Source organism: Pseudophryne corroboree, chromosome 10 (genome assembly GCF_028390025.1).
Source record: "Pseudophryne corroboree isolate aPseCor3 chromosome 10, aPseCor3.hap2, whole genome shotgun sequence".
NCBI classification, from domain to species: domain Eukaryota; kingdom Metazoa; phylum Chordata; class Amphibia; order Anura; family Myobatrachidae; genus Pseudophryne; species Pseudophryne corroboree.
In genome coordinates, this window is record NC_086453.1 from 97,014,379 (window position 1) to 97,036,186 (window position 21,808).

Genomic DNA, 21,808 nt, shown 5'->3' on the forward strand with positions numbered 1-21,808 from the left:
GAGTCAGGAGGGGAATGGAAGGGGTGGGGGATACTGGTGGGAGGCAATGTCCTGATGGGTGGATTTAATATTGAATGTAAAGTTTGTGGCCTTGTTGTGGGCAAAGAAAGATGAAGGGAAGGGAAGGGAGGGGGGAGTTGAAGCTTGCCAAGAGAAACTGGGATTCACAGCTATAGAGGGAGGTAAGGGCTTTGCAATTATATTGTTTGGAAAGTGACAGGGCAGTGCTATAAGAGAACAGCGGTCTTGTCCTGTGTCCTGCCTACTATAACTGGTGGTACAAATACCTGAGTTCGCAATTGTGTGAATGTGCCCTTGCTATACTTAACCTACGTTAGACGTCAGTGTCCTGCCTATCCAGTCGCAAACAGCTTTAAGTGGAAGAATCGTCTAAACATCATATACCAGAGGTTCTCAAACGCAGTCTTCAAGGCACACCAATGGTCCAGGTTATAACTATATCCATACTTGGCCACAGGTGACTTAATAAGCACCTTCGTCAATTTGATTTAACCATCTGGCTGAGCCATAGATACACCTAAAACTTGGACAGTAAGGGTGCCCTGAGGGCTACGTTTGAGAACCTCTGACATATGCTAATCTAGGAATTTACAAAGCAAATTTATGCAATACGCGCAAATTCAAATAGTTTTAAGGGAACCACACTTGACAAACATTTAGTATCATCATCTTCATATTGTATTGAGAAACCCTTCCTTGGTTAACAGATGCGTACACACATGGAACTAACGTGCAGTTACATACTAGTCATGCTTTCCGTTATGTAACTTTACTTGGTAAGTTAGCGCTGAAAAATGTCAGCGTAAAGGCGGAAGTGAGTAGTGAGGGCGGAAGGGTGTGCGTAGTGCACATGAGAGGGCGGAAGGGTATAGCGTGTAGTTCACAAGTGAGGGCGGAAGTGAGTAGCTGAATTGCCCAATTTCAACGGAAGAGCTGGCTGGCGGAAGTTCTCACCGTTTCCATAGTGACGTTGCTTGGTCCGCAGTCTGCGGGACTCAGGCACCAGTAGCAGCTAGAACCCTGGACCCGAGGTAACGGCTGCTGGGGTATTTGTACCACCAGTTATAGGAGGCAGCAATGGAGGAGGCACATGCAGAGGGGCTGCAGGTAACTGCATGGCTTATCTAGCTAATGTGCACACAGGGGTTACATGGTTGGCGGAGATAAAATGAAGTTATGAACATGATGATCTTAGCAAAGTATTCAGTATATGTATATAAGGCATGAGCTTTCGTTTATTGCAGGTAACACCCTCAACAAGACAAGTTGTACTTTCTGGTTTTAATTATAAGTAACTAGACACTAGTGGTCCTGCATAGCAGTGACGTGCGGTGAGGTCACTGGTTGGGGAGGCACTGGCAGCTAACAAGCTCCCCCCGAAAAAAAAAAAAAAAAAAAGTGTGGTCCCCCAACACATCAGGAAAACCAGCACTAGGCAGAACCAGCCAGGGGGAGTAATGCCATAGCAGGGGAGACACTCAGTATGGCGTCCCCCTGCCATAACATTAATCTGCCCCCCCCCCAGCCAGTCAGCCCAGGGTTGGAATTCCTCGGAAAGTGGGAACCCCAAAAAATAAAAATGGGGTCCCCCCTCCCGAGCAATAACCAGCACTGGGCTGATAGCCCAGTGCTATGCCCCGCACCCCTGGTGGCGGTGAGTGCGGGGTTCATTGTGTGTTAATATTGTTCTTTACATGTGGCCTACAGGTCCCAGCAAGCCTGCCCCAGCATGCTGGCACTTGGAGAACCACAAGTGCCAGCATGCCCGGACATAAAGGGCCTGCTGGCACCTGTAGTCCACCTGCAAAGAATAGTAATAATAAGAATTTACTTACCGATAATTCTATTTCTCATAGTCCGTAGTGGATGCTGGGAACTCCGAAAGGACCATGGGGAATAGCGGCTCCGCAGGAGACTGGGCACAAAAGTAAAAGCTTTAGGACTACCTGGTGTGCACTGGCTCCTCCCCCTATGACCCTCCTCCAAGCCTCAGTTAGGATACTGTGCCCGGACGAGCGTACACAATAAGGAAGGATTTTGAATCCCGGGTAAGACTCATACCAACCACACCGATCACACCGTACAACTTGTGATCTGAACCCAGTTAACAGCATGAGAACAGAGGAGCCTCTGAAAAGATGGCTCACAACAATAATAACCCGATTTTTGTAACAATAACTATGTACAAGTATTGCAGACAATCCGCACTTGGGATGGGCGCCCAGCATCCACTACGGACTATGAGAAATAGAATTATCGGTAAGTAAATTCTTATTTTCTCTGACGTCCTAGTGGATGCTGGGAACTCCGAAAGGACCATGGGGATTATACCAAAGCTCCCAAACGGGCGGGAGAGTGCGGATGACTCTGCAGCACCGAATGAGAGAACTCCAGGTCCTCCTCAGCCAGGGTATCAAATTTGTAGAATTTAGCAAACGTGTTTGCCCCTGACCAAGTAGCTGCTCGGCAAAGTTGTAAAGCCGAGACCCCTCGGGCAGCCGCCCAAGATGAGCCCACTTTCCGTGTGGAATGGGCTTTTACAGATTTTGGCTGTGGCAGGCCTGCCACAGAATGTGCAAGCTGAATTGTACTACAAATCCAACGAGCAATAGTCTGCTTAGAAGCAGGAGCACCCAGCTTGTTGGGTGCATACAGGATAAACAGCGAGTCAGATTTCCTGACTCCAGCCGTCCTGGAAACATATATTTTCAGGGCCCTGACTACGTCCAGCAACTTGGAATCCTCCAAGTCCCTAGTAGCCGCAGGTACCACAATAGGCTGGTTTAAGTGAAACGCTGAAACCACCTTAGGGAGAAATTGAGGGCGAGTCCTCAATTCTGCCCTGTCCGTATGAAAAATTAGGTAAGGGCTTTTATAGGATAAAGCCGCCAATTCTGAGACACGCCTGGCTGAAGCCAGGGCTAACAGCATTACCACTTTCCATGTGAGATATTTTGATTCCACAGTGGTGAGTGGTTCAAACCAATGTGATTTTAGGAACCCCAAAACTACATTGAGATCCCAAGGTGCCACTGGAGGCACAAAAGGAGGCTGTATATGCAGTACCCCCTTGACAAAAGTCTGAACTTCAGGAACTGAAGCTAGTTCTTTCTGGAAGAATATCGACAGGGCCGAAATTTGAACCTTAATGGAGCCTAATTTTAGGCCCATAGACAGTCCTGTTTGCAGGAAATGCAGGAAACGACCCAGTTGAAATTCCTCTGTAGGGGCCTTCCTGGCCTCACACCACGCAACATATTTACGCCAAATACGGTGATAATGTTGCACAGTTACATCCTTCCTGGCTTTGATCAGGGTAGGGATGACTTCATCCGGAATGCCTTTTTCCTTCAGGATCCGGCGTTCAACCTCCATGCCGTCAAACGCAGCCGCGGTAAGTCTTGGAACAGACAGGGTCCCTGCTGGAGCAGGTCCTTTCTTAGAGGTAGAGGCCACAGGTCCTCCGTGAGCATCTCTTGAAGTTCCGGGTACCAAGTCCTTCTTGGCCAATCCGGAGCTACGAGTATAGTCCTTACTCCTCTCCTTCTTATGATTCTCAGTACCTTGGGTATGAGAGGCAGAGGAGGGAACACATACACTGACTGGTACACCCACGGTGTTACCAGAGCGTCCACAGCTATTGCCTGAGGGTCCCTTGACCTGGCGCAATATCTGTCCAGTTTCTTGTTGAGGCGGGACGCCATCATGTCCACCTTTTGGTTTTTCCCAATGGTTCACAATCATGTGGAAGACTTCTGGATGAAGTCCCCACTCTCCCGGGTGGAGGTCGTGTCTGCTGAGGAAGTCTGCTTCCCAGTTGTCCACTCCCGGAATGAACACTGCTGACAGTGCTATCACAATATTTTTCCGCCTAGCGAAGAATCCTTGCAACTTCCGTCATTGCCCTCCTGCTTCTTGTGCCGCCCTGTCTGTTTACGTGGGCGACTGCCGTGATGTTGTCCGACTGGTTCAACACCGGCTGACCCTGAAGCAGAGGCCTTGCCTGACTTAGGGCATTGTAAATGGCCCTTAGTTCCAGGATATTTATGTGAAGTGACGTTTCCATGCTTGACCACAAGCCCTGGAAATTTCTTCCCTGTGTGACTGCTCCCCAGCCTCTCAGGCTGGCATCCGTGGTCACCAGGACCCAGTCCTGAATGCCGAATCTGCGGCCCTCTAGAAGATGAGCACTCTGCAACCACCACAGGAGAGACACCCTTGTCCTTGGAGACAGGGTTATACGCTGATGCATTTGAAGATGCGATCCGGACCATTTGTCCAGCAGATCCCACTGAAAAGTTCTTGCGTGGAATCTGCCAAATGGAATCGCTTCGTAAGAAGCCACCATTTTTCCCAGGACCCTTGTGCATTGATGCACTGACACTTGGCCTGGTTTTAGGAGGTTCCTGACTAGGTCGGATAACTCCCTGGCTTTCTCCTCCGGGAGAAACACCATTTTCTGGACTGTGTCCAGAATCATCCCTAGGAACAGCAGACGTGTCGTCGGAATCAGCTGCGATTTTGGAATATTTAGAATCCACCCGTGCTGTCGTAGTACTACTTGAGATAGTGCTACTCCGACCTCTAACTGTTCTCTGGACCTTGCCCTTATCAGGAGATCGTCCAAGTAAGGGATAATTAAGACGCCTTTTCTTCGAAGAAGAATCATCATTTCGGCCATTACCTTGGTAAAGACCCGGGGTGCCGTGGACAATCCAAACGGCAGCGTCTGAAACTGATAGTGACAGTTCTGTACCACAAACCTGAGGTACCCTTGGTGAGAAGGGCAAATTGGGACATGGAGGTAAGCATCCTTGATGTCCAGAGACACCATATAGTCCCCTTCTTCCAGGTTCGCTATCACTGCTCTGAGTGACTCCATCTTGAATTTAAACCTTTGTATGTAAGTGTTCAAGGATTTCAGATTTAAAATAGGTCTCACCGAGCCGTCCGGCTTCGGTACCACAAACAGCGTGGAATAATACCCCTTTCCCTGTTGTAGGAGGGGTACCTTGATTATCACCTGCTGGGAATACAGCTTGTGAATGGCTTCCAATACCGCCTCCCTGTCGGAGGGAGACGTTGGTAAAGCAGACTTCAGGAACCGGCGAGGGGGAGACGTCTCGAATTCCAATTTGTACCCCTGAGATACTACCTGTAGGATCCAGGGGTCCACTTGCGAGTGAGCCCATTGCGCGCTGAAATTCTTGAGACGGGCCCCCACCGTGCCTGAGTCCGCTTGTAAGGCCCCAGCGTCATGCTGAGGACTTGGCAGAAGCGGGGGAGGGCTTCTGTTCCTGGGAAGAGGCTGCCTGCTGCAGTCTTTTTCCCCTTCCTCTGTCCCGGGGCAGATATGAGTGGCCTTCTGCCCGCTTGCCCTTATGGTGACGAAAGGACTGAGCCTGAAAAGACGGTGTCTTTTTCTGCTGAGAGGTGACCTGGGGTAAAAAGTTGGATTTCCCAGCCGTTGCCGTGGCCACCAGGTCCGATAGACCGACCCCAAATAACTCCTCCCCTTTATACGGCAATACTTCCATATGCCGTTTGGAATCCGCATCACCTGACCACTGTCGCGTCCATAACCCTCTTCTGGCAGAAATGGACAGCGCACTTACTCTTGATGCCAGAGTGCAAATATCCCTCTGTGCATCTCGCATATATAGAAATGCATCCTTTAAATGCTCTATAGTCAATAATATACTGTCCCTGTCCAGGGTATCAATATTTTCAGTCAGGGAATCCGACCAAGCCACCCCAGCACTGCACATCCAGGCTGAGGCGATTGCTGGTCGCAGTATAATACCAGTATGTGTGTATATACTTTTTAGGATATTTTCCAGCTTCCTATCAGCTGGTTCCTTGAGGGCGGCCGTATCAGGAGACGGTAACGCCACTTGTTTTGATAAGCGTGTGAGCGCCTTATCTACCCTAGGGGGTGTTTCCCAACGCGCCCTAACCTCTGGCGGGAAAGGGTATAATGCCAATAATTTTTTAGAAATTAGCAGTTTTTTATGGGGGGAAACCCACGCTTCATCACACACCTCATTTAATTCATCTGATTCAGGAAAAACTACGGGTAGTTTTTTCACACCCCACATAATACCCTTTTTTGTGGTACTTGTAGTATCAGAAATGTTCAAAACCTCCTTCATTGCCGTGATCATGTAACGTGTGGCCCTACTGGAAAATACGTTTGTTTCCTCACCGTCGACACTGGAGTCAGTGTCCGTGTCTTGGTCTGTGTCGACCATCTGAGGTAACGGGCGCTTTAGAGCCCCTGACGGTGTTTGAGACGCCTGTACAGGTAATAACTGATTTGCCGGCTGTCTCATGTCGTCAACAGTCTTTTGTACAGTGCTGACACTATCACGTAATTCCTTCCATAAGACCATCCAGTCAGGTGTCGACTCCCTAGGGGGTGACATCACTATTACAGGCAATTGCTCCGCCTCCATACCATTTTCCTCCTCATACATGTCGACACAACGTACCGACACACAGCACACACACAGGGAATGCTCTGATAGAGGACAGGACCCCACTAGCCCTTTGGGGAGACAGAGGGAGAGTTTGCCAGCACACACCAGAGCGCTATATATATACAGGGATAACCTTATATAAGTGTTTTTCCCTTATATAGCTGCTGTATAGATTTATCTGCCAAATTAGTGCCCCCCCCCTCTCTTGTTTTACCCTGTTTCTGTAGTGCAGGACTGCAGGGGAGAGTCAGGGAGCTTCCCTCCAACGGAGCTGTGAGGAAAAATGGCGCCAGTGTGCTGAGGAGATAGGCTCCGCCCCCTTATCGGCGGCCTTTCTCCCGCTTTTTTAAGGAAAAATTGGCAGGGGTTAAATGCATCCATATAGCCCAGGAGCTATATGTGATGTATTTTTTGCCATCTAAGGTGTTTTTATTGCGTCTCAGGGCGCCCCCCCCAGCGCCCTGCACCCTCAGTGACCGGAGTGTGAAGTGTGCTGAGAGCAATGGCGCACAGCTGCGGTGCTGTGCGCTACCTTATTGAAGACAGGACGTCTTCTGCCGCCGATTTTCCGGACCTCTTCAGTCTTCTGGCTCTGTAAGGGGGCCGGTGGCGCGGCTCTGGGACCCATCCATGGCTGGGCCTGTGATCGTCCCTCTGGAGCTAATGTCCAGTAGCCTAAGAAGCCCAATCCACTCTGCACGCAGGTGAGTTCGCTTCTTCTCCCCTTAGTCCCTCGGTGCAGTGAACCTGTTGCCAGCAGGATTCACTGAAAATAAAAAACCTAACTTAAACTTTTTCACTAAGCAGCTCAGGAGAGCCACCTAGTGTGCACCCTTCTCGTTCGGGCACAAAAATCTAACTGAGGCTTGGAGGAGGGTCATAGGGGGAGGAGCCAGTGCACACCAGGTAGTCCTAAAGCTTTTACTTTTGTGCCCAGTCTCCTGCGGAGCCGCTATTCCCCATGGTCCTTTCGGAGTTCCCAGCATCCACTAGGACGTCAGAGAAATTGTTCTTTACAGGTAGCCTACAGGTCCCAGCAAGCCTGCCCCAGCATGCTGGCACTTGGAGAACCACAATTGCCAGCATGCCCGGACATAAAGGGCCCGCTGGCACCTATAGTCCACCTGTAAAGAAAATATTAAAATAAAACGCCACACGTCTCGAAAATAAGCTTTATTAAACTGGGTCTTCACCTGGGGGCGGCGGCCTTTAAGCTCTTTTGCGTGGCCGCCGCCTTCCCAGGGCTTCCGGCGTCTTCACCTGGGGGGGCGCCACCCCCCCATGGCTTCCAGCGTCTTCACCTGGTGGGCGGCGGCTGCTAAGCTCTTTTGCATAGCCGCCGCCCAGCCAGGACTTCCGGCCGTCTTCTTTCTTCAGGAGCTCTTCACTGCTCCTCCTCTGCCGTCGGACTGACTCTCCTCCGCCTCGCGCTGACTTATATAAGTCAGCCGGAGGGGGCGGGGCGATGACGCGGCGAGCCGTGAGTGGCTAGCGGCGGCCATCTTGAATTTCAAAAATTACGCTGAGGCGCCATTTTTGAAACTGGAACCGCTCCGCTGCCAAACTCTTCAGGATAAAGGTAATTTTCCACCCCCGCCGCCCGCACCACCGCCGCATCCCGCCGCCTGCACCATCGCCGCATCCAGCCGCCCGCACCTCCTCCGCCAGCGTCGCCCACACAGTGATTGACAGCGGATCCAGTGACGGATCCGCTGGCTAATCACTGTGGCCTCACTGACAGGGACGTGCTTTCATAGGTTGAAAGCACGTCCCTGTATGAAAGCGGCACCACTAATGGTGCCGCTTTCCCATATATTTTCAATGGGCTTTTACAGCCCATGGCTAGTCCCCGCCCGTGCCCGCCCCCCGCTCCCCATACTTTCCCCAGTGACAACGGGAGGCACCACGATCGGTGCCTCCCAAACACATAAAAAGAGGAGCAATGTAAAGAATAATATTAAGAAGATACATATGACACAGAATATGTGTCATATGCATCTTCTTTGTATTATCTTAATCATTAATGACAGGGGAGGCACTGCCTCCCCTGACTGCACGTCCCTGCTGCATAGTGACTCTCCGTTGTCACACTGCATGTGCACTGCATTGGGGGGGGGGGGGCTAATTCAGACCTGATCGCTGCTGTGCGTTTTTCGCTCAGCGGGTGATCAGGTCTGAACTGCACATGGGTATGCACTGCAATGCGCAGGCACGACGGTCCACAGCAAGGGGGAGCGCCGGCCAGCGATGCGATGGTGCGAAAAATCCAATCGCACTGGCGATCGCAAGAAGATTCACAGGAAGAGGATGTTTGTGGGTGGCAACTGACTAGGGAGTGTCTGGAAAAACGCAGGAGGGACCCGGCGTTTTGTGGGAGGATTCGTGACGTCTGTTCCGTCCCCGATCATTGCAGCGGCTGAGTAAGTCCTGGGCTGTGCAGAGACTGCGCAAACTGCTGTTTGTGCAGCTCTCCTGCACTTGCGATTGCACACCTGCCAAGCGAATTCCCCGTCCCCCTGTAGGCGGCAACTACCTGGGATGCAAAAAACGCACCCTAGCGATCAGGTCTGAATTACCCCCAGGGTTGCTTGTATTCTGCAGTGCATATTTCAACCTATTTTCTCTAACGTCCTAGTGGATGCTGGGGACTCCGTCAGGACCATGGGGAATAGCGGCTCCGCAGGAGACAGGGCACAAAAGTAAAAGCTTTAGGATCAGATGGTGTGCACTGGCTCCTCCCCCCATGACCCTCCTCCAAGCCTCAGTTAGATTTTTGTGCCCGGCCGAGAAGGGTGCAATCTAGGTGGCTCTCCTAAAGAGCTGCTTAGAGTAAAAGTTTTGTTAGGTTTTTTATTTTCAGTGAGTCCTGCTGGCAACAGGCTCACTGCATCGAGGGACTTAGGGGAGAGAAGTGAACTCACCTGCGTGCAGGATGGATTGGCTTCTTAGGCTACTGGACACCATTAGCTCCAGAGGGAGTCGGAACACAGGTCTCACCCTGGGGTTCGTCCCGGAGCCGCGCCGCCGACCCCCTTGCAGATGCCGAAAAATGAAGAGGTCCAGAAACCGGCGGCAGAAGACTTTTCAGTCTTCATAAGGTAGCGCACAGCACTGCAGCTGTGCGCCATTGTTGTCAGCACACTTCATAACAGCGGTCACTGAGGGTGCAGGGTGCTGGGGGGGGCGCCCTGGGCAGCAATGAAAGTACCTTATTCTGGCTAAAAATACATCACATATAGCCCCTGGGGGCTATATGGATGTATTTAACCCCTGCCAGGTCTCAGAAAAACGGGAGAAGAAGCCCGCCGAAAAGGGGGCGGGGCCTATTCTCCTCAGCACACAGCGCCATTTTCCCTCACAGAAATGCTGGTGGGAAGGCTCCCAGGCTCTCCCCTGCACTGCACTACAGAAACAGGGTTAAAACAGAGAGGGGGGGCACTGATTTGGCGATATGACTACATATATTAAAATGCTATAAGGGAAAAGCACTTATATAAAGGTTGTCCCTGTATAATTATAGCGTTTTTGGTGTGTGCTGGCAAACTCTCCCTCTGTCTCCCCAAAGGGCTAGTGGGTCCTGTCCTCTATCAGAGCATTCCCTGTGTGTGTGCTGTGTGTCGGTACGTGTGTCGACATGTATGAGGACGATGTTGGGAGGCGGAGCAAATTGCCTGTAATGGTGATGTCACTCTCTAGGGAGTCGACACCGGAATAGATGGCTTATTTAAGGAATTACGTGATAATGTCAACACGCTGCAAGTCGGTTGACGACATGAGACGGCCGGCAAACATATTAGTATCTGTCCAGGCGTCTAAAACACCGTCAGGGACGTTATAATGCCCATTTTACCTCAGTCGGTCGACACAGACACAGACACGGACACTGACTCCAGTGTCGACGGTGAAGAAACAAACGTATTTTCCTTTAGGGCCACACGTTACTTGTTAAGGGCAATGAAGGAGGTGTTACATATTTCTGATACTACAAGTACCACAAAAAAGGGTATTATGTGGGGTGTGGAAAAACTACCTATAGTTTTCCTGAATCAGATAAATTAAATGAAGTGTGTGATGAGGCGCGGGGTTCCCCCGATAGAAAATTATTGGCGGTATACCCTTTCCCGCCAGAAGTTAGGGCGCGTTGGGAAACACCCCTTAGGGTGGATAAGGCGCTCACACGCTTATCAAAACAAGTGGCGGTACCGTCTCCAGATACGGCCGCCCTCAAGGAGCCAGCTGATAGAAGGCTGGAAAATATCCTAAAAAGTATATACACACATACTGGTGTTATACTGCGACCAGCGATCGCCTCAGCCTGAATGTGCAGCGCGGGGGTGGCTTGGTCGGATTCCCTGACTGAAAATATTGATACCCTTGACAGGGACAGTATTTTATTTACTATAGAGCATTTAAAGAATGCATTTCTATATATGCGAGATGCACAGAGGGATATTTGCACTCTGGCATCAAGAGTAAGTGCGATGTCCATATCTCCCAAAAGATGTTTATGGACACGACAGTGGTCAGGTGATGCAGATTCCAAACGGCACAAAGATGTATTGCCGTATAAAGGGGAGGAGTTATTTGGGGTCGGTCCATCGGACCTGGTGGCCACGGCAACTGCTGGGAAATCCACCGTTTTTACCCTAAGTCACATCTATGCAGAAAAAGACACCGTCTTTTCAGCCTCAGTCCTTTCGTCCCCATAAGCATATCTTCCCAGGGATAGAGGAAAGGGAAGAAGACTGCAGCAGGCAGCCCATTCCCAGGAACAGAAGCCTTCCACCGCTTCTGCCAAGTTCTCAGCATGACGCTGGAGCCGTACAGGACCCCTGGATCCTACAAGTAGTATCCCAGGGGTACAGATTGGAAAGTCGAGACGTTTCCCCTCGCAGGTTCCTGAAGTCTGCTTTACCAACGTCTCCCTCCGACAGGGAGCCAGTATTGGAAACAATTCACAAGCTGTATTCCCAGCAGGTGATAATCAAAGTACCCCTCCTACAACAAGTTAAGGGGTATTATTCCACACTATATTGTGGTACTGAAACCAGAAGGCTCGGTGAGACCTATTCTAAATCTGAAATATTTGAACACTTACAAAGGTTCAAATCAAGATGGAGTCACTCAGAGCAGTGATAGCGAACCAGGAAGAAGGGGACTATATGGTGTCCCGGGACATCAGGGATGCTTACCTCCATGTCCCAATTTGCCCTTCTCACCAAGGGTATCTCAGGTTCGTGGTACAGAACTGTCACTATCCGTTTCAGACGCTGCCGTTTGGATTGTCCACGGCACTCCGGGTCTTTACCAAGGTAATGCCCGAAATGATGATTCTTCTTCGAAGAAAATGGACGACCTCCTGATAAGAGCAAGGTCCAGAGAACAGTTGGAGGTCGGAGTAGCACTATCTCAAGTAGTTCTACGACAGCACGGGTGGATTCTAAATATTCCAAAACCGCAGTTGTTTCCGACGACACGTCTGCTGTTCCTAGGGATGATTCTGGACACAGTCCAGAAAAAGGTGTTTCTCCCGGAGGAGAAAGCCAGGGAGTTATCCGAGCTAGTCAGGAACCTCCTAAAACCAGGAAAAGTGTCAGTGCATCATTGCACAAGAGTCCTGGGAAAAATGGTGGCTTATTACGAAGCGATTCCATTCGGCAGATTCCACGCAAGAACTTTTCAGTGGAATCTGCTGGACAAATGGTCCGGATCGCATCTTCAGATGCATCAGCGGATAACCCTGTCTCCAAGGACAAGGGTGTCTCTCCTGTGGTGGTTACAGAGTGCTCATCTTCTAGAGGGCTGCAGATTCGGCATTCAGGATTGGATGCTGGTGACCACGGAGGCCAGCCTGAGAGGCTGGGGAGCAGTCACACAGAAAAAAAAAAAAAAAAATTTCCAGGGAGTGTGATCAAGTCTGGAGACTTTTCTCCACATAAATATACTGGAGCTAAGGGCAATTTATAATGCTCTAAGCTTAGCAAGACCTCTGCTTCAAGGTCAGCCGGTATTGATCCAGTGGGACAACATCACGGCAGTCGCCCACGTAAACAGACAGGGCGGCACAAGAAGCAGGAGGGCAATGGCAAAAACTGCAAGGATTTTTCGCTGGGCGGAAAATCATGTGATAGCACTGTCAGCAGTGTTCATTCCGGGAGTGGACAACTGGGAAGCAGACTTCCTCAGCAGGCACGACCTCCACCCGGGAGAGTGGGGACTTCATCGGGAAGTTTTCCACATGATTGTGAACTGTTGGGAAAGACCAAAGGTGTACATGATGGCGTCCCGCCTGAACAAAAAACTGGACAGGTATTGCGCCAGGTCAAGAGACTTTCAGGCAATAGCTGTGGATGTTCTGGTAACACCGTGGGCGTACCAGTCGGTGTATGTGTTTTTCTCCTCTGCTTCTCATACCCAAGGTATTGAGAATTATAAGACGTAGAGGAGTAAGAACTATACTCGTGGCTCCGGATTGGCCAAGAAGGACTTGGTACCCGGAACTTCAAGAGATAATCACAGAGGACTCATGACCTCTGCCGCTAAGAAGGGACTTGCTTCAGCACGTACCATGTCTGTTCCAAGACTTACCGCGGCTGCGTTTGACGGCATGGCGGTTGAACGCCGGATCCTAAGGAAAAAAGGCATTCCGGAAGAGGTCATTCCTACCCTGGTCAAAGCCAGGAAGGACGTGACCGCACAACATTATCACCACATGTGGCAAAAATATGTTGCGTGGTGTGAGGCCAGGAAGGCTCCACGAAGAAATTTCAACTCGGTCGATTCCTGCATTTCCTGCAAACAGGAGTGTCTATGGGCCTCAGATTGGGGTCCATTAAGGTTCAAATTTCGGCCCTGTCGATTTTCTTCCTGAAAGAATTGGCTTCAGTTCCTGAAGTCCAGAAGTTTGTCAAGGGAGTACTGCATATACAACCCCCTTTTGTGCCTCCAGTGGCACTGTGGGATCTCAACGTAGTGCTGGGATTCCTCAAATCACATTGGTTTAAACCGCTCAAATCTGTGGATTTGAAATATCTCACATGGAAAGTGACCATGATGTTGGCCCTGGCCTCGGCCAGGCGAGTGTCAGAATTGGCGGCTTTGTCTCACAAAAGCCCATATCTGATTGTCCATTCGGACAGGGCAGAGCTGCGGACTCGTCCCCAGTTTCTCCCTAAGGTGGTGTCAGCGTTTCACCTGAACCAGCTTATTGTGGTACCTGCGGCTACTAGGGACTTGGAGGACTCCAAGTTGCTAGATGTCAGGGCCCTGAAAATATCGGTTTCCAGGACGGCTGGAGTCAGGAAAACTGACTTGCTGTTATCCTGTATGCACCCAACAAACTGGGTGCTCTTGCTTCTAAGCAGACGATTGCTAGTTGGATGTGTAGTACAATTCAGCTTGCACATTCTGTGGCAGGCCTGCCACAGCCAAAATATGTAAATGCCCATTCCACAAGGAAGGTTGGCTCATCCTGGGCGGCTGCCCGAGGGGTCTCGGCATTACAACTCTGCCGAGCAGCTACGTGGTCGGGGGGAGAACACGTTTGTAAAATTCTACAAATTTGATACCCTGGCTAAAGAGGACCTGGAGTTCTCTCATTCGGTGCTGCAGAGTCATCCGCACTCTCCCGCCCGTTTGGGAGCTTTGGTATAATCCCCATGGTCCTGACGGAGTCCCCAGCATCCACTAGGACGTTAGAGAAAATAAGATTTTACTTACCGATAAATCTATTTCTCGTAGTCCGTAGTGGATGCTGGGCGCCCATCCCAAGTGCGGATTGTCTGCAATACTTGTACATAGTTATTGGTACAAAAATCGGGTTATTATTGTTGTGAGCCATCTTTTCAGAGGCTCCGCTGTTATCATGCTGTTAACTGGGTTCAGATCACAGGTTGTACAGTGTGATTGGTGTGGCTGGTATGAGTCTTACCCGGGATTCAAAATCCTTCCTTATTGTGTACGCTCGTCCGGGCACAGTATCCTAACTGAGGCTTGGAGGAGGGTCATGGGGGGAGGAGCCAGTGCACACCACCTGATCCTAAAGCTTTTACTTTTGTGCCCTGTCTCCTGCGGAGCCGCTATTCCCCATGGTCCTGACGGAGTCCCCAGCATCCACTACGGACTACGAGAAATAGATTTATCGGTAAGTAAAATCTTATTTTATTAGCTTTCAGTTTTCCCTAAGAGAAAGTGATATAGTATGAATTTCTGGAAATGTAATTGACGTATTTAGATATGAACATGGTAGTGCGATGATCTCTTTGGCACTCTAATAATGTAACTCTTAATCAGGTCATTAAATCCGGCTATACGCTTTACACAGACTTTACACACAACCAAAAATCTAACAAATGTAAATATTATTATGAAATGACTGAACAGTATACTTTACGGAGCTACTACTTACGCCTTTCATTGTTCTGATTTGCACTTGTGGGTGTTTTTTATTGGTGAAAGTTTCTGTATGTTGAATATTTTGTTGTTTTTCATGAATGTCCATATTCTGTTACCTGAAGAAAGCTCTAGAACATAGTTTCCCAAACGTGGTCCTCAAGGCACCCCAACAGTCCTGGTTTTAAATGTATCCATGCTTGGCCACAGGTGACTTAATTACCACCTTAACCAATTTGATTTAACCATCTGTGCTGAGCCATGGATATACCTAAATCCTGGACTGTTGTGGTGCCTTGAGGACCGCGTTTGGGAACCTCTGCTGCTCTAGAAGAAGAAATAGGGCACTGTGCTCAATGTACATGATACCCGTACTGTCTTCTGAAAACAATTATACACTGGCCAGCGTCTTTTTATTTATTTTTTTCAGAGAAAATGCATCTTACAATGTAGTGCAATATGATGCACGAGCAGCTTCTGCTGATTAAAATGATATGTGCAGAGGTTAAAGTGGGGCGGAACTGCGTTCCGTCACCTCTAATTGCAGGCGGAACCAGTTTTGCCTCTGTCCAGCCACCAACAACTGAGCATCAGGTCCTTGCTGCATTGTTAAGATGGCAGCGGCCGCCAGTCAATTCCGGCTCGCGGACCGGCTGCAGTACCAATCAAAAGAAGGGGCGGCTATTTCAAAATCTGGCATGAGCCAATCACGGCTCGTGTATCGCCAGCCAATGAGAAGCTGTCAAGTGGCAGCTTCTAATTGGCTGGTGAGCCGTGATTGGCGCACAGTGGGCGCCAGATTCAAAGCGCGGGCCCTGCTTCTCTGAATAGCAGCCGGTCCACGAGCCAGGAGGACTGCCTGGCAGCTGCTGCCAGCTTTACACTGCAGCCGCGGCCTAATGCTCCAGGCCACAGCCTCTGATGCAGGGGGAGACCCGATGCTCCAGGCTCTCAGGACACAGGGGGTGAGAGAGAAGCAGGGGGTGAGATGGGGGAGGGGGTGAAAGAAGCAGGTTGGGAGAGGGGAGAGGGGGTGAAAGAAGCAGGGGGAGAGATGGGAGAGTGATAGACTCGGGGTGAGATGGAAGCAGAGGCTGAAAGGGTAGCAGGGAGTGAAATGTGTAGGGGGTAAGTAAAGGAGAGAAAGATTTAGGTCAGAGGTTCTCAAACTCGGTCCTTGGGGGCCCACACAGTGCATGTTTTGCAGGTCTCCTCACAGAATCGCAAGTGAAATAATTAGCTCCACCTGTGGACCTTTTAAAATGTGTCAGTGAGTAATTAATACACCTGTGCACCTGCTGGGTTACCTGCAAAACATGCACTGTGTGGGCTCCCGAGGACAGAGTTTGAGAACCTCTGATTTAGGTGATCAGTCACAAAGGAGAGTACAGTATATAGGGAGTAAGGGATACCTAGGATGAAGATATGGACACATGAGGAGAGTGACAGACAAAGGAAACAAGAAAGCAGAAGGGACACTTGGAAGACATAAGAGAGGTGAGCAAAGGTTGTTCAACATATACTGCTATATTGGGAATCAAATCTAAAATTGGGGGGGGGGGGGGGGGGCACCGCTGCGGGCATTGTATGTGTAAAGGGTACTAGTATTTGGGAAATATGAATAAGATTGTGCTACTGTGAGGCATTATTTTGAATTGGTGTAGTTTTGTGTGACCACGCCCCTTCCTTGTGAAACCACACCCCTTTTTGCAGCGCACGCTCCTTCAGCGCGCGCTAATGGGGACGGGTGGTGGGGGAGATGAGTTCCCCCACCTCTCCAGGACCACTTTAAGCATTGGATATGCGGCATGAGTAATTTCGGCTCTATCTGCATCCGAAATGCCACGTTACAATGTTTTCCATGAAAACACTGTAGCATAGCATTTTGTATGCAAATTAAGTCGCAGTCACACACATATCATTTTCGTGTTACACATATCATTTTAATCAGCAGAAGCTGCTTGTGCATCCTATTGCATTGGTATTGTGTGTAAGACGCATTTTCATGGAATAAAAATCACAAAAGAAGATGCTCGGCGCTTCCGAGTTATACGGCACTCACACAGTATGTGTAACACGAATTCTCCATATGCGTACTTTTTCCACGCACATCTCCAATGTTTTTAGATCTGCGCGTGTGCAGATCCGCGGCCGCGATGTCGCTCACAGTTCCCAAAACAGCATTTGTGGCTGGCGATAGGCAGCATTACAGAAAACAAGGGGTGTCTGCCTCATTTTGTGGTCCTGCTGCAGTGGCTGAATCCTTGAATACAATTTTACTGTCTTCAGCAAGCATTCATTTCACAGTCATCTTAAGTAACTTGAGGTTTACTCAGATGGCCGATGTTCACGCAAATGATCTGATGGTGCATTGTCGGACGCAGCAGTGGATCAGGGAAACCGGCAGGAGGTGTCTATTTACACAAGACACCTCCTGCAGCATTAACATATTATCACATAGCCGCTCCGTTCAAAGACCCAGCAGCTGTGTAATCTGAGCCTATTTCTATGTCAGGCCCTCAATTTTGATATTTTTACATTAATATTCAATGGGATGTGATGGTTTAATCATACTTGTTCCAGACACGGTTAGTACAGAACCAGCCATACGACGAAAGCCTCGAGATCAACGACTCTGAGGAGGTGGGTAGTGTTCACTCTCCAACTCCAAGGAAACCAGGTGAGAATGCTCCTATACAATGAGAATGTAGCTTTCAGAGTAGTTTCCTACTAATATGCTGAGACAGGCGCTAAACGACATTGACTGGGAAGTTTTGTTTCATGGTAAGGACACATCGGAAATGTGGGATGCTTTAAAAGGGTTGCTTGATAGCAATATTCGCACATTCATTCCCATGGGCAGTAAACGCAGGCGTCCTAAACACAAACCATTGTGGCTTAATAAGGTAAAAAAAGAAATGGCTAAAAAGAGGCGTACATTCAATGCATTTAAATCAATTGGAGGGGAGGAGTAATTCCAGTATTACAAGGAATGCAATAAAAGATGCAAAAAGTAATAAGAGCAGCTAAAATTGTAAACGAAAAGCAAATCGCTATAGAGAGTAAAGCCAAAAAAAGTTTTATAAATACATAAACAGTAAAAGGTTAAAAAAGGAGAATGTAGGTCCATTAAAAGATGAACTGTGAGCCTCCATAAATGATGACAAAATAAAAGCGGATATACTGGGGAAAAAAAAAAAAAATCATCAGTATTCACCAGGGAGGATCAGAAGGTGATAGTAGTGCATAACGACAGTGAAGGTAATGATTCTTGGCTAGATGCTTGTTTAAGTGAGGAAGTAGTCCTGGAGAGACTAAGCAACATAAAGAATAAATAAATCACCGGGCCCAGATGGTTTTCACCCGAGGGTTATTGTGGAGCTTAGGGCACAGCTAGCAAGACCCTTATACTTGACTTTCTATAGTTCAATTAGATCAGGTATGGTACAGAGGGATTGGCGTATAGCTGAGGTAGTGCCATTATTTAAAGAGGGATCTAAAAATCATCCTGGAAACTATAGACCAGTTAGTATAACCTCTATAGTGGGTAAAATATTGGAAGGAATTTTGAGGGATAGCATAGAGGATTATCTGTGGAAGCAAGAGTCCGCATGGGTTTGTGAGGGACAGATCGTGTCAAACTAACTTAATTAGCTTCTAAGCAGAAGTGAGCGATAACCTTGACCAGGGCAATGCAGTGGATGTGATCTTTTTAGATTTTGCAAAAGCCTTCGATACAGTGCCGTACAGGAGACTGATCATCAAATTAAGGGAACTTGGCCTAGGAAATACTATTTGTACATGGATAGGTAATTGGCTGGATAACCGGGTACAACGAGTAGTGGTCAATGGGATGTTCTCCAGCTGGGCACCAGTAGTCAGCGGAATACCACATTGGTCCGTGCCTGGCCCGCTACCGTTCAATATATTTATTAATGATCTAGGAATAAACCTGGGAAGCACAGTGTCAATCTTTGCAGATGATACTAAACTGTGTAAAGTAATTAATTCAGAGATCGCTATGGAGTCTCTACAGCAGGCATTCCCAACTGCGGTCCTCAAGGCACACCAACAGTACATGTTTTAGTGATATCCAGGCTTGAACACAGGTGACTTAATTAGTACCTCAGTTATTTTGATTTAACCATCTGTGCTGAAGCCTGGATATCACTAAAACCTGCACTGTTAGTGTGCCTTGAGGACCGTGGTTGGGAATGCCTGCTCTACAGAATGACTTACTTAAACTTGAAACCTGGGCATCTAAATGGGGAATGAGGTTCAATATTGAAAAATGCTAAGTTATGCACTTTGGGATTAAAAACAAACTTGCATCCTACACACTTAATGGGGAAAATATAGAGGTAACAGTAGTGGAAAAGATTTGGGGGTGCTCATTAGATAATAGGCTTAATAACAGTACACAATGTCAAAATGCAGCAAAGAAGGCAAGTAAAGTCCTTGCTTGCATAAAACAGGGTATTGAGACCAGGGACGAGGATGTAATCCTGCCTCAGTATAAATCATTGGTACGTCCACACCTGGAATATTGTGTTCAGTTTTGGGCACCATATTATAAAAAAAGATATCTGGGAGCTAGAAAGAGTTCAAAGGCGTGCTACTAAGCTGATTAAAGGGTTAGAGACACTGGAGTATGAGGAAAGGCTGACTAGGTTAAATATGTATTCCCTCGAAAAGAGGAGATTAAGAGGAGACATTATTAATATCTTCAAATATGTAAATGGTCAATATAAAGAGTTAGTAGGGGATTTGTTTATTAAAAGAACTCTGTATAGGACACGTGGGCACTCACTGAGGCTACAGGAGAGAAAATTCCGTACAAAACGTAGGAAAGGGTTCTTCACCGTAAGGGCAATAAGGATTTGGAATTCCCTGCCGGAGAAGGTAATAAAGGTGGACTCTGTAAATGCATTTAAAAACGGATTGGACAGTTTTCTAGCTGAAAAAAGCATCTAAGGCTATAGCATTTAATATATTGACATTAAGTAGATGGGAGTGATACGAAATATAGTTGTCAATTGGTACGAAGCCATTACTTCAGCCGGTGCATTATAATGTGCACTGCTTAATACAGAATACAGGTTGAACCCGATGGGCATTTTGCCTCTTTTCAACTTCATTAACTATGTAACTATGTTAATTATGTAACTATATTACATATTTCAGTGGTTTTTTTTTTTGTATTTTGTTCATCAGTTCCTTCCAAACTTACATCTCATAGAGTGAAAAGCATGACAGACCCAAACATCAGCAGCGAGGACGATGAAAGTACCACGGTAATTTCAATGACCTTATGATGACATCTGTCTTGAAATGGGAAGTCCTGTCCAGGGCAGTTGAGACAGCCGCAGGACCCAGGTACTGAAGGGGGCATGGCCAAATCAAGGAGGTGTGACCATGCCCCGTCTCTGGAAAAAAATACTTTGTGCAGCACAGGGAAGTGGCACCGCGCACTACAAAATAGGATATTTGCCCCTCTAGACAGCTGGCCCCCGCTAAGAGGCTTGCTCCCTGCCCCTCTTGGCACTCCTGGTCCTGCTATTTGTACTTTTTCTTTTTCTTTATAATTGACTTAAGTGTGCCTCCCAGCTTCCCTGATGTGGGAATTAGGACACATGCAAACTATCTGGCTACATTGTAAAAATCACTAGGCTATGCCCATGCAGTACAGAAACTGATTAGAGTAGTTTCCAGCTGATGCACTGTAGCTTGTAGGCCATTATTACAGACGATGTCCTTTACGCATTTTCCAGAAACCATGGCGACCTACCCAGAGTGTCCTGTAGGGGTTTTAGCTCTAGGAACTGCAAAGTCTGGAAACCAATTGAATAGTCCTTGGAGGATGAGGTGATGCAGGAGAGAAATCCATTTATCTGAAGCAAATTGTAGGCTGTAGGCCACATAGGAAGGAATATGCAAATGTATGCATTTTTTACACCCAGTTGTCTGTAATATCCATGTCCTTCTGGCATTCATTAGTTGTATTGTTGCCTTTTCTGTGTCATTTTTATGTATGTGTATCACAAAAGTATCGCTATAGTGTAGTATAAGGGGAGCTATTATTTACTTTGTGCCCTTCCTACCCTTCCTCCCAGACGATCCTACATTTTCATGAGTATGTGGCCTCTAATTTGCGTTAAATGTATATATCTGTAAGTCCAAACTGCAATTTTAATACATAGATGAATCCATTTTTGAGTGCTGCCAGCATTTGCGAATCTGCAATCCCACAAGTTCCGGAATCGCTTTTACAAGATGGTGGAAAAGTTTTGGGGTGAATACTGGAAACATTTGTTCTTTATTACACTCCATGGCAGCACCAACTTGCTGGTTAAATAGAAAGACGTGCTCAAACCACTGGAAGATTTATCTCCTTTACTTCATTGTCTTAAATAACTTTCCAAGCTGGTTCTGGGACATATTTAAAAGTACATGTAAGTGGTATATATTGCTGCCACGGAGTTCTTATCAGACAAGTTATTTCTTTTTCAGACTCCATCGCTGACCTTACTAATGGGATGTACCAAAGCAGTAAGGTGGGGGCGCATATCAGTCAGTCAAGTACTGAAACCAATATGTGTACAATTCATTTATTGATCAATAACTGGGCGACACGAATGGTCTAATGGATACCACTACTGCCTCACAGCATTCAGGTCTTGGGTTCTATTCCCACCATGGCCCTAACTGTGTGGAGTTTGTATATCCCCCCCCCTACCCCCCTGTTCTTGCGTAGGTTTTTTATCACATTCCAAAAGTATACTGGTAGGTTAATTGGCTTCTCACAAAAATGACCCCGTGTGTGAGAGTGTGTGTACAAGTGGTAAGGAATATAGGGGTATATTCAATTGGTGTCAAATCCCTTGTTTTGTCGAAAAACAGTGCTTTTTCGACAAAAA

The 21,808-nt window shown here is 47.9% G+C and overlaps 1 protein-coding gene across 6 annotated transcripts in view; it reads left to right on the top strand.

Annotated features, from left to right (window-relative positions):
• Window positions 1-920: 920 nt before the first annotated feature.
• Window positions 921-21,808, top strand: part of IFT46 (intraflagellar transport 46) — a 127,870-nt gene continuing 106,982 nt past the window's right edge. The window contains exons 1-3 of one of the 6 annotated variants that reach the window (XM_063942629.1): window positions 921-1,128; window positions 17,475-17,571; window positions 20,106-20,185. In XM_063942629.1, the coding sequence (XP_063798699.1) occupies window positions 1,099-1,128; window positions 17,475-17,571; window positions 20,106-20,185 (207 nt within the window). In that variant the 5' untranslated portion in view covers window positions 921-1,098. The remainder of the gene's footprint in view (window positions 1,129-17,474; window positions 17,572-20,105; window positions 20,186-21,808) is intronic. The other 5 variants (XM_063942634.1, XM_063942632.1, XM_063942630.1 and 2 more) reach the window with 5 other exon arrangements.